This window comes from Panthera pardus, unplaced genomic scaffold (assembly GCF_024362965.1).
Source record: "Panthera pardus isolate Hobbes unplaced genomic scaffold, ASM2436296v1 HiC_scaffold_20, whole genome shotgun sequence".
NCBI lineage: Eukaryota > Metazoa > Chordata > Mammalia > Carnivora > Felidae > Panthera > Panthera pardus.
In genome coordinates this window covers 6,753,036-6,765,696 of record NW_026526766.1, presented here as the reverse complement: position 1 = coordinate 6,765,696, position 12,661 = coordinate 6,753,036, and the positions used below count along the sequence as shown (strand labels likewise).

Genomic DNA, 12,661 nt, shown 5'->3' with positions numbered 1-12,661 from the left:
TCCTGTGCACAGACCCTGACATATTTATCGCACTAAAATATCGGTCCAGCACGTACTAGAAGTCCGTGAGGATGGTAGAATAGCAACACAGTGATAAGAAGGAGAGACTGAAGAGAACAGTTTAACTTTAGACAGTTGTGAGAGGGAGCAAGTTCTGTCAAACAGAGTTAGTTTCCTTGGGCCTCCTGTTCTCCGTGTGGGTCAGGTTTTCCTTTGTAGATGGAAATACGTACGCAGTAACTCTTCTTAAAATTTGCTAAACGAGGTGAATATTGTCCTTTACTATCTCCAGTGGTTTGCGAAGAGCAGTGGATTTTCATAAAGGCCAGCTGTAGCAGAAACCCCTTTATTTTCTGACTGTTGTCACAGAGTGTGACACAGAGAATGAGTGTCTGTGCCTGAAAACTGACTTATCCGCTACCCTGCCCCCACTAACAGAGGACAGAGGCGTACCCACATAAACAGTGGGTGCACAGTCCGAGAGAGCCTCGCCGTGGACAGGGATGCACTGTGTTAGAAACCGGGTTTCTTACTGTGACGTGTGCCAAATACATAGAGATCCAGGGTCATCCTGCTTTCATTGTGGACAGTGTTAAGTTTGAATGGTTCGAAATCAAATTACCCCAGGAGGAATGATGAGAGATCAAGACAAATTTAAGGGCACAGATGTCAACAGCTGTCATGCAAGCCTCTGCTGAAGCAAAATGGCGGCAGAGGTGGACAAATTCAAGAGCGAAAGAAGAAGGGCAACCAAAGCAGTTGCACCTCAGGAGAGAGTTTTGGTCTGAGTTCTGATACGGAAGAAAAGGAAGGAGGAGTTGGGGGGAGGGGAAGAACGCACCCTCAGTAAGAACTGAGGGGGTGATCATAGTCGTTGCCCAGGTTTAAGGCGTGCACAGGGAGAGGTGGAGGCCCCTGGAGCGTGGCCGGCCGTTTCTGAGTGTGACAGAGTGTGTGCACAGGTGGTGCCCGTGGAAGGTGATGTTCCATTCACGTCACCTTAACTGTGGTGCTCCGTGACAGATCAGATCAATAGAAGCAACCTTCATTTAGCCCTGGGTATTCAGCTATGGAACCGAGTGCACGTTTTTGCCCGTATGTCCTGCCGCGGCTTTAGTTCCAAAGGCAAAGTGGCGTTTTTCACTAGATGCGCCTCAGTAGACTTGAGTGTCTATTCGTTCTCATAGTCTCCGCGATTGCAGTTCTTTTTTTTAAATTTTTAAAAATTTTTAACGTTTATTTATTTTTGAGAGAGAGAGAGAGAGAGAGACAGTGCAAGCACGAGAAGGGGCAGAGAAGGAGACACAGAATCCAAAGCAGGCTCCAGGCTCTGAGCTGTAGCACAGAGCCTGTCGTGGGGCTCAGACTCATAAACAGTAAGATCATGACCTGAGCCGAAGGATGCTCAACCCGCTGAGCCACCCAGGTGCCCCTGCAGTTGTTTTTATTAACTGTTTACCCCCTTGAAGTTAGTTGGTATAGGATCGCTCTTACAAGACCGGTATTGTGTTTCATTATTGCTTGAACTTTGTTGCCTGCTCGTCTGTGCTTCAGATATTCTGGGTGTCTGTGGTTTGTTTCCTTCTCTCTGTTTTGTTGGTTTTCCATTTTCCGGTTGGTAGAACGATTAATCTCGAAAGTGTTTGTGTTTACAGGGTGGATGTGTTGACTCGACCAACCAGAGCCTGGGTCTGTTGCTCATGACCCTTGGACAGCAGGATGTCTCCAAAGTCCTGCTAGGACCGCTGTCTCCCTACACGTGAGTCGTTTTTCTTCCACCTCGCGCCGTGCCATCCAGTTCGATCTTGCAGCTGCACAAAACCACCCGGGTGTCGTACTGCGTGTAGCTTGTCGCCGTGAACGCTTGCTCGTACCGTTGCTTACATGAACCGGAGGTTGTCACCCTAAACCCGGTATTTAACGAGGATTTTGCTTCACATCCTTTCTTGTAGCTTCATCATTCCCGTGTGTCATTCCCATGATATGAGAGTTACGTGAGAAATACCAGACAGTTCTTTTGTCTGTGCTTTAGACTTTGTTTCCATTTTAAAGGTAAACTGGTTCTGTTAATAGCTTGGATTTTGTTGTTCTTTAAATCCCTCTTTTCCTTAGCTGTGGCAAAAAGGACTGTCTTTTTGTCCAAGATGATAGGGTGTGAGCAGGCTGGAAAGCCGGAGGAAGAGACAGAGTTCGTAGGCATGCTGCTGGACTAGCGGGAAGTTAGGTGAGTTTGAGGCTGTGGGTGTCCTCCAGAGTTGACGGCTAAGGCATTAAAGCAAGCACTCTCCAAAAAGAGCAGCTCTCAGAAGACTTCAGTGATACACGGCACAGGGGGAGAAGCATTTCCCACTGATAGTACTTGAGGTTGCCGTAACAGCCTGTTGGAGCGCTGATGTCTGCGAGTGTGTACTTATCCACTCGAGATCATTCGTACTCATCTGTGAGTGGGGAGCAGGGCCGGCTGGGCCTCATGGGAGGAAGTTTTCAGGTAGATATGAGACTGAACTGTCCTTTTTCGGTTATCATGGTACCGATGCTGTATGTCTGAAAGGTACAGTACTGTGATAACTGAAGAATGATGGTGCCATCACATTGAGAGAGGGGGCGAGCACAGCCATGGGGTGCTGCGTTCTCCGCCATGGCTCCAGGGGCCTGGAGACAAAGAGCTCAAAAGACATTCTTAAGGAGGCTTCTTCTTTTTTTTTTTTTTTTTTTTTTGATTAATGGGGGGAGGTTGTTTTGAACAGGGAGGTGGAAGAGAGAGAGTCCATTCTGTTAACAGTGGGGGAAGACTGGTAAGCAGGAAGCCGGTGAGGACCACACGGTCTCCCAATAAGTCATCTAAAGTATCTCACAGGACATGGGACCCGAAATTGAGTAAATGGCACACTCACACCGGGGGTCAGCATTGCTGAGATAGACTTGGTAATTCAGGCATTCGGAGAGGAGGAGGTCAGGGCTAGGAGCACAGCACTCCCGAGTGCAGAGATTTGCTTCCCGGAGAGAGTTTCCTGGAAGCTGCTGACAGTCTGCGGCCGCCACGGCCCCTTCAGCCAGGCATCCGTTCTCACTGCTGCTGCTTTGCCCACGTCTGTCCGCCTCAGGGCAGCAGAAGGCCTCCTGCTCACACAGCACCAGGCCCTGTCTTCAAATGCATGTGGTCGTGGGCCATGGGGTTTGGCAGAACGTGGCGTGAAAAACAGAATGTATGTTTTTATTTTTCCTTGACGGTTTTTTTCTTTTGGAGATTTTTTTTTTTTCTTCAGTTTGGCTACAGGGCCTTTATAATCTTTTCAAGTCAGCAGCCCCCGTGGAGATGGCCAAGATGTGACTGACATTTTTAAAAGTTCCTGTGTCCTCCTTGACTCACTTTTCACCAAACATTAATTGCAGTGTCTTGTCTTCCAGAAACCTTGCCTAAAATTATACCGTCTCCTGGGAAAACAAAGCGGTCTGCTCTGAATGGAGCTTCAGAGGAATAGGACAGATTGTAAAATTATGTGTTTTAAGACTTGGGGCTCGGACTTACAGGACATTTGTCCTCTGGGTTACCTGCCTCCCAGGGCTTCATGTAAGAGGGGCTGCCATGGGTGGGAAAGGACTGCCTACCTTCTTTTCGGTACTTTCTGGTAAGCTAGCATTAGGGTGGGGGTAAGGAGGTTTGTTTTTGAAAGCTGTATTTTTGAAAGGATCTGTTTAGGATCCTTTTTTTTTTTTTTTTTCCCTTAATTTTATTTATTTGTTTTTGGGAGAGCACAAGTGGGGGAGGGATAGAGAGACGGGAACAGAGGATCCGAAGCGGGCTCTGTGCCTATAGGCTGACAGCAGCAAGCTCGACGTGGGGCTCGAACTCACAAACCGCAAGATCATGACCTGAGCCGAAGTCGGACGCTCACTCGACTGAGCCACCCGGGCGCCCCTGTTTGGGATCCTTTATCCTCGTGGAAGGCTCTGGTGGTCCAAAGTGACAAAGGGGCAAAGGTGGGAAGAAATATATGTCCTTCAGGGACGCAGCAGGCGAAGCTAACATCGTACTTGTATACGGCGAAGGGTGGAAAGGGATGGAATCCGCAATGAGGACAGCCACACTTGGGAGGAGCAGTTTATCCTAATCCAGTTCAGGAGCTTTTGAGGTCAAACTGTTGCACTTAGTTTTATGCGCAGTTAAAGTCCTAAAAGTCCGTTTTCTGAAACCTCAGATTTCTAATGAAAACCAGAAGCAAGACCCTCTTTGGTTTAAAGAAATGTATTCTGGCCCTTTGCACATTTTGATTTTTATAGATAGCTTTTCAAATGTCTGTTGACAGAGCACTGGGAGTAAGGAGGATGTTTTTTCTTGCTTTCAAATCCTTTCTGGAAAATAAGGGTCTCTGTGTTCTTCTTTTCCTCTTCCCTCTGTCTTACTTCAGGAGATTGCCGTTGGCTTCCTGTGTTACTTGAGAAAGTAAGTCTGTATGTGTGAAATTCTTCAGGAAGGCCAGAGAGATTTTTTTTCCCCGTAGAATAAAATAGTGTTGGATGGCATGCCGGTACGTGTATGCTCTATTTCTGTTGACTTCGTTGAGTTTTAGATAGTTAGAGTTGGCGGTGGTGGTTCTGCCTTTCCCTCAAAACGCTTAACTTTACAGTTTAGGGGAGGATTTACACTTCATGTGAAGCAGGTTTAACAGCAAGGGAAATACTAATGGGCATCTTAATTGGCGCTTTTGGGAATTGTTCACGATCGGGGGCTGCGGTTACCAGAGCGTTCTGCGTCCTGCCGGTGCGCAGGCATCAGAGCCCCCCCTGTGTGCGTTTCAGTTCTGGCTCTGCGCTGGAGCACGGGAGACCGTGGACAAGGCACTGAGCGGGTCTGCGCGTCTGTGTCCTCGGTAGTGAAGGTGGCTGAGCGGTCCTGCGGCCCTGGGTTTGTGGAGGTGGTATGAGACTTTAATGAGGTCGGGTACCTAGTCCTCCCAGCCGTGCGGTGTGCCTGACAGAGCTCAGTCTGTGCTGAACAGCGAGGTTCCTGCCTCCACATCCCCTCTGTCTGGGAAGTCCAGTGTCCCGCTAAGGTCACTTTGGACACCTGGAGGCCTAGTAAACTTGCGTTGGGTATTCTCAGGCCTGAAGTCACCGTAAATTGTCTGTTCAGCGACTCTAAATCTGTGTCCGTTATGAGCAACTTCCTGCAGTTGTTTTACTAAACAAACCATTCCCGTCTTACGTACTATTCCCGAGAATTGTGTAGGTCGGTTTCTTCAACAAGCACTTACAGTATTTACTGTTGTCCAGATGTTGTTTGAAGTGCTTTCAGAATATGAATTCACTTAGTTTTCATGATGACCCTATGGGGGGGTGGGGTGATAAAAGCAGGTAGGTACCCTTCGCTGTCCATCTTACAGGTGGGGGGTTGGGGCACAGAGAGGTGGAGCCACGTGCCCGGAGGCACATGGGTCAGCCGTGGGGTTCTGACCGAGACAGTCTCGTCCAGAGTCCCTGCGTCCCTGACGCACTGAGCTCTTGTGTAAGAGCTGGGATTGCATCCACGTTGCTGGGCTCCACGCACTTTGCTGCCTGGGGCAGGGTGCCACGCCACGTCTTTTCAGAGTCCTCGTTTCAAATTCTGCCGTAAAACGATCTCCTTCTATCTTTAGTTCGAAGTCTAAAATAAATCATGCCACTTTGTTTTTTTCTAACTTGAATAAATGACCTCTTTCCACTGCTTGTGAAGAGCTGGGGAGCGAGAGCCTGGTGGCCCTTTTGTCACTGACTGATGGGGACGGGGGGCTCCCGTCCCATGTGTGGTCTGGCGCACAGCCTGCGAATGACGCCCGGCTGTTTGGGTCCAGTCGCTCAGTTGCTGTCTGGAAGCTGGCGGGGCGCCGCCGCACCTCACGTTTGGGGGTGCCTGCGGTGCTGCAGGGCCCTGGCACTCTTATTATCACACGGTCAGAGCCCCGGCACGGAGCTGGCATACGGGAAAAGCACGCGATATCGTCAGTTTTCCAGATGAAACAAAATTCGGTTTGTGAAGGCAGCAGGAGGCAGGGAGCCAGGCTGGGAGAGATGTGGGTCCCAAGGCCGAGTTCGGCCGAGAGCTCACGTTCACTCTCGGAACAGAGGCCAGCGGGCTTTGGGAAAGCCGCTGTTTGGCCACAAAAAGCACCGCCAGTGTGTTTTTTAAAAGCTGCTGTGTAATGACTCTGGGGACCCCATTGAGCAGGTTCTCTTCCTGTTCCCGCGTCTTTCCCCTCCACTTGCAGAGCAACGCCCGAGGCCTGAGAAGCAGGCAACCCTAATATCGAAGTGCCTTGGTGGAGCAGGAGGCGGGACCGTCTGTCCGGGTTGTGTCTGTGGAGCGGCCCGAGAGAGCGCTGTCCCGCGACCTCTCATCGCCTCCGTCAGGCTTCTGAAGGCAACGGGGGCTGTGTTTCAGAGGTGGGCGAGCCACCTGGCAGGTCCCGGGCACTTGGGGTTCGGGGGGCAGGTGAGCGGGAGCCCACTGGCCTCCACCTGGTGACCAGCAATGGTGGCGGAACAGCCCCCACTTGGCAAATAGACAGGAAGGCTGCTCTGTGTGCTCCAGGATTCTCTGAAACCTGCTTGTCAGACGGACTGGAGGCTTTCGTGGAAAAGGAGGTTGTCGTTTTCGGTTTTGTTCTTCTAAAAACAAGTCACTTTTTCCCGAACAACAACCAGAGAAGCTCACGGCAGGTACGGTTGTCTAAGTCAGGGGTTCGGACCTTCGCGCGGGAGTTGTGTAGGAAGAATCCCAGCCACCTCTGCAGGTACACGGAGCAGTGCAGGTGGTCGCCGCTCCGCTGAGGGACAGGGCTGCCGTGAGCGCGCCGCAGGTCACTCCCGGCTGGCCGGCGGCCGCGTGCTGTGTCCAGCAGGCGAGGGCGCGCGGTGCGCCGTTGGCTTCCGGGGGAGAGGGAAGGGCGGGAGTGGGGCCTCTCGGGCCCGGGTGCGGGCGGCGGAGAAGGGCGCCGGCCGGCGAGGATGTGACTTGGTTAATGACTTGTTTCATCCCTTCAGGAGACCGTTAAGATTTAACGTCGCCTGTGGTTAGGGTCTCGGCTTCTGGAGAACCGGGCCGGAGGCCGGAGGACATTCCGAAGGCTGCCCCCAGCCCCTCAGGCGGGCTTCCTCAGCCGGGCAGGCGGGCCGGCAGAACACCTTGTAAAACGTGGACCCCACCAGGTCCAAAGGCCGCAAATACCCTGGAGCTGCAAATACGCAGGCCTGCATCCTTCTCCGGGAGCCCAGGAGCGCGAGGGGGCCCCTCGGGGATTCTGCCAGCTGCCCAGGGGGTCTGGGTTTTCCAGCACAGTCGACTGATTCACGGTGCGGCCGGCCGGGGAGGCCCTGGGAGCGGAGCGTGCCTGGGCTGCGTTAGCGCTCAGGCCGCGAGAGAACAGACTGTTTTCTCCTTAGAACGCAGACGGGGTGAGGTGGCTGTGCCCTCCCCCTGGCTGCCAGCTGGAAGCTTTGCCCACGGATGCAGCTTGTTGATCCGTGGGTTTGATGTGTTTGTTTTCTCTCCTGGGACAGGCTGGGGGGTGTGGTGAGGCTGGGACAGAGAGCGAGAAACTGAAATGTTCAGTTGGTGAGAAGACCGGGAAGCCAGCAGGGGAAGAAGCGACTTCCCCTCCCTGCCGGGAGTGTGGACGGCACTTGTCAGGACTAGCCCTGGCTCCTGACTTCCTTTTGCTGCCTCCTCACCCAGCGGTGCCCAGCAGCTGGAGTGGCTCTGAGCAGTAGACGAGGTCTTTGCCCTGGAGGTGCTTTACCCAAAGGGGACGGGGCAGTTGTGAGCCCATGGCGCACGAGCAGTAATCGGACACCACGAGCAGGGCCGGGAATGCTGTCCTATCTCAGAGAGGTTGCCGGCTGGGGAAGCCTCGCCGGAGAGTTGGCAGATGGGATGTCGCTTTATTTATTTTTTTAATTCCTTTAATTTTTTAATGTTTATTTATTTTTGAGAGCGAGGCAGAGAGCAAGTGGGCGGGGGGCGGGGTGGGGGGGAACAGAGAGAGAGACAGGGAGACACAGAATCCGAAGCAGGCTCCAGGCTCCGCACTGTCAGCATAGAGCCTGACGCGGGGCTCGAACTCACAGACCGTGAGATCATGACCTGAGCCGAAGTCGGACGCTCAACCGACTGAGCCACCCAGGTGCCCCTGGGCTGTCGCTGTAAAGATGGAGATGAAGAGAGAGCCGAGAAGCGAGGGGCTTTCCTGCGAGCGCACCCCATGCACCAGAACTGCTTTCTGGGGTACTCTTTCTTCTCTTAGTCCCTGAAATGCTGGTCACGTCAGCCGGACGGGGTGAGGGATTGTCCCAGCCCCGTTTCTCCTTTTTGCCCTTTCTCTCCTGTGTAGGTGGAAAGACAGAGGGACAGGAGGGGGTGGAAAATGCACCCCAGGAGGTGCCCCGCGCTCAGTTGTGTCTACACGGTGTGAGCGCGGGAGCCAGGTTCAGTATGTCTTCTGAACTTCACAAATACCGTATATATGTATTCTAATCAGTGGTGTTGAGATATAATTCACGTGCCACACAGTTTGCCCATTTAAGGTGTGCAGTTCAGTGGTTTTTAGCATATTCACAAAGTCGTGTAACCATAACCACAAGTTTAGAACATGTTGGGCACCGCAGGTAGAAGCCCTCTGCCCGTTCACAGTGGCCCCCGGCCCTCCCCATGCCCGGCCCGGGCCCCGCGGCCCTGGCCAACCACTGGTCTGCTCTCTGCCTCCAGGGTCGGCCTCTTGTGGCCACTTCACATACATGGGCTCCTGCAGCGTGTGGTCTTCTGCGTCCGGCTTCTTCCCTAGTGTCAGGATTTCAGAGTTTGCGCTGTGGCTGGGTCAGTGCCGCCTTCCTTTTCTAGGCCGAATAATCTGCCGTTTTGTGTAGGCACTCAGCAGTTGATGGGCATTCGGGTTGCTTCTGCCTTTTTGACTGTTTTTGAGCAATTTTGTCGCAGACCTTTGTGTCAGGCCTTTGTGTGGGCCTATGCTGCATTCCTCCTGCGCACGTACCTGAGAGGGGAGTTACTGGGTCATGTGGTAGCTTCTTATTTAGGATTTAACCGCCAGACTGGGAACACAGCGTGTTCCCTTCCAGCCAGCAGCGAACGGGGGTTCTAACTGCTTCACATCCTCACCCCCACCTGTGTTCTCTCTCTTTTTGATTGTGGCCCTTCTATAGGGTGTGAGGTGGGACCCCATAGTGGTGTTTTCATTTCCCTCATGACTAATGATGTTGACCATCTTTTCACGTGCCTATTAGCTATTTGTAAGGCTTTGGAGAAATGTCTATTCACATCCTTCGCCTATCTTTAATTGTATTTCTTGTCTTTCTGTTTTTGTTTTCTGAGTTGTAAGAGTTCTTTATATAATCTCGATACCAGATTCTTATCAGGTATATGATTTGCAAATATTTTTTTCCATCCTGAGAGCTGTCTTTTTACTTTCTTCATAATGTCTGTTGATGTCCAAAAGTTTTTAATTTTGATGATGTCTCATTTTGTGTGGCTTTTTCTTTTCTTTTCTTTTATCACTCTGTGTTCGGTGTTGTATTTAAGAAACTTGGGGCGCCTGGGTAGCTCAGTCGGTTAAGCGTCCAACTTGAGCTCAGGTCATGATCTCATAGTTCATGAGTCTGAGCCCCGCATCAGGCTCTGTCAGGCTCAGAGCCTGGAGCTTGATTCGGATTCTGTGTCTCCCTCTGTCTCTGCCCCTCCCCCACTCACGCTCTGTCTCTCTCTCTCTCTCTCAAAAATAAACAACAACAACACACAGAAACCAATGTCTACCCCAAGATCATGAGGATTTACTGCTGTTTTCTTCTGTGACTTCCATAGTTTTAGCTGTTCTTAATCCATTTTGAGTTAGTTTTTATGTATGCTGGCAAGAGAGGGTCCAACTTCATCATTCTGTATGTGGAGTCATTCAGCACCATTTGTTGAACAGATTATTCTTTCCCCATTGAATTATCTTGGCACCCTTTTTGAAAATCAACTCACCATAAGTATGTGAGTTTATTTCTTGACTCTCAATTCTTTCGCCTGGGTCTTTATGTCTAGAATCAGTCTTTTGAAAGCTCTTTAGGTGATTCCATAGCAGGCCCATTAGAGGCATCTGGCCAGGATAGGGAGTTTGGATGGTTCATTTGGGGGGCAACACAAGGTTGCTGGATATTTCATTATAGACATGCAGACCATCTCTTTTTAACTAAGCCAGTATTCCCAAACTTGCCTGAAAAGAATCACTAGGGTTACTTGTAAACAATAGATTTCTGGCCCCTGTGCCCTGGGGAGATGGGGCCTGGTAAGGGGTGGGGAGGGCCTGTCTTTGTGTTGGCCTGTGCTTCTAGGCTCTGCCACTGGACCCTTGTTCCCTACCAGTTGTTAGTTGAGTAAAACCTTCAGGAACTTGTGTGTTCAGTGAACACTCCAGGTGAGTCTTCTGGTTGGGCCAGCTTGGGGAGATGTTGAGTCGGCTAGGGCAGACCAGTAGAAGTCGCTTACCTGTCCCATGGTCCTTCTGCGCAATTGCTGTTCCCAGGGTGCTGTTGGGATGCAGCCATCATTCTGTCTTAAAGGAGATGACAGGAAACCACCCCGTGAAACTCCTTGTCATGTTTACTGTGAGCTCCTCCCTGGCCTCCTGCCGTATACACACAAATCTTGTCATATCCACGTTTCTCCCCCCCCCCCTCCTTGTTTATTTAAATTTCCATAGTACTTTTAAAGAATATTTAACTTGTCTCCCTCACTAGATTGAACACTTCATGACAGAAGGGATTTTTTGTTGACTGCAACATCCTCAGCACCAAGGACAGTGCCTGGTACATAGTAGGCACTCAGTAAATCTGTGTGGAGTGAATGGAAGGGTTTTGTTGCGGTTGAGGAGCAAAGAGAAAGACTTTGCTCTATTTTGGCATCTTCTTGGTTTTACCTCATGATGCTGTGAGTCACGGGAGTACATGTTTCTCTGCCTGCGCTGCTCAAGACTAACGCTGTGTTTATGTCCCCTCAACTGCGTGGGACCGAATGACTTCTGTGTCATGTACTCACCTTGGACCTTTTAAAAATGTGTTTATCTTGTATCGTGTGCATCTCTATAGGCTGTCTAAATCCACTTTGGAAACTGGCAGGCTGTGAAGAAGTACTGTTCAATGAGCTTTGATGAGCAGTTCTTAATTTTAGATATTCTTGATCTGTGAAAGTAAGAGCTTGGGTTCTATGTGGGGGAAGGAGAATTTGTTTTGAAAATCGAATTCCTTTTTCACTCCTTCCTCCCTTTTTTTTTTTTTTCTCCTTTTCAGGATAGAGTTTTTGCGGCATTTGAAGAGCTTTTTCCAGATTATGTTTAAAATTGAAACCAAGCCATGTGGCGAAGAACTCAAGGGTGGGGATAAAGTGCTGCTGACCTGCGTTGGCGTTGGCTTCTCCAACCTTAGCAAGACCCTCAAGTGATACTGTCACAAGATGAGGCCCCAACGCCTACAAGCAAAGCAGACGCTTGCCACGGACACCCAAGGGGACCAAGTCCAAATTCATCCAGGACAGGAGAGCCTCTTACCTTAAGGATTTCTTCATTTTCCATTAAAAACAAAGCCAGAACATTTAAATAAAAGACCTCTCTGTGTCATGTGGTTTCTAGCCGTTTCTGCAGTGGCATTGACACTCCTCAGGAAGCCCAGTCACGACCAGAGCTCCCGTAGCCCACGGGGAGGAAGAACGTGCCTTCAGGACACAGCTGTGTTGCTGGAGCAACCGCGCCCCTGCATCTCGGCAGGGCTCACTCCGCCTGCATCCCCGGCTTCTGTCGTGGCGCTGTTCTCCAGACCTGCAGGGTCCGTTACAGTTTCTTCTGCGAGGACTGACCACTTTGAGCCTCGGTTTCTGGGTAGGGATTAAATGAGACCATATGGGTGGAAGCTCTTTATGTGGAACGCACGTGTCAAAAATCGATAATGTGAAACTAATTTGTCCCTCGTCTTGTGAACGGACTGATATCTTGGAGGCAGCTACCACTCTTCTCCGGTCCGTCACGTGTATATGTGGGGGGATGAGTGTCTGCAGAGGGCAGGGCTCGATGAAACTTATTGGATATTTTCTGTATCTCAGGTGTGATGTAGATTTTATTATCTTGTTAAGAAAATTCAAGAAGGGCATTTTATTCCATTGAAATGTATAATGTAACGACATTGATCTCCTGATTTAAACTTCTGTGTATAATAGTGTCAGAATCTGGAGTTTTACCCTACTTGCGAGCTAATAAGTTAGGTTATTACTGTTCCGTGGGTGCCAGCAGAAGTCCCGCGAGTCTTGCGTCAGAGACAGAGAATTTTACTACCTGGAGCGCAGCAAGCAGCATGAGCTTCATGTTTGTGTCGCTTTCCCTGCCCCCTGCTGACGTGGAGGGACCCCAGGCAGACAGATGCCACGGGAGCAGCAGTTTGCATCACCGCCAGTGAGGTCCGCGAGCCTGGAGGCTCCACCTCTTCCGGCGAGCCTGCTCTTCGTTCCCGATGGGGTCGTATCTGCACCCCTCAGGATTGCTGGTCCTGCAAAGCTTCTCTGGCAAGAACGTGCAGGAACACCCGGCCCGTGCTGGGATGGCCCTGACAACGAACAGAGTCTACATCTGGTGTGTGTACGGGGTCACGG

At 50.8% G+C, this 12,661-nt stretch overlaps 1 protein-coding gene across 4 annotated transcripts in view; it reads left to right on the top strand.

The window, feature by feature from the left end:
• RCL1 (RNA terminal phosphate cyclase like 1) overlaps positions 1–12,112 on the top strand; it is a 56,981-nt gene extending 44,869 nt beyond the window's left edge. For 2 of the 4 annotated variants that reach the window (XM_019463716.2, XM_019463720.2), the window contains exons 8-9: positions 1,656–1,759; positions 11,314–12,112. In XM_019463716.2, coding sequence (XP_019319261.2) covers positions 1,656–1,759; positions 11,314–11,464 — 255 coding nt within the window. In that variant the 3' untranslated portion in view covers positions 11,465–12,112. Of the gene's footprint in view, positions 1–1,655; positions 1,760–11,313 lie in introns of those variants that run through there. The other 2 variants (XM_019463718.2, XM_019463717.2) reach the window with 2 other exon arrangements.
• The last annotated feature ends 549 nt before the right edge of the window (positions 12,113–12,661 follow it).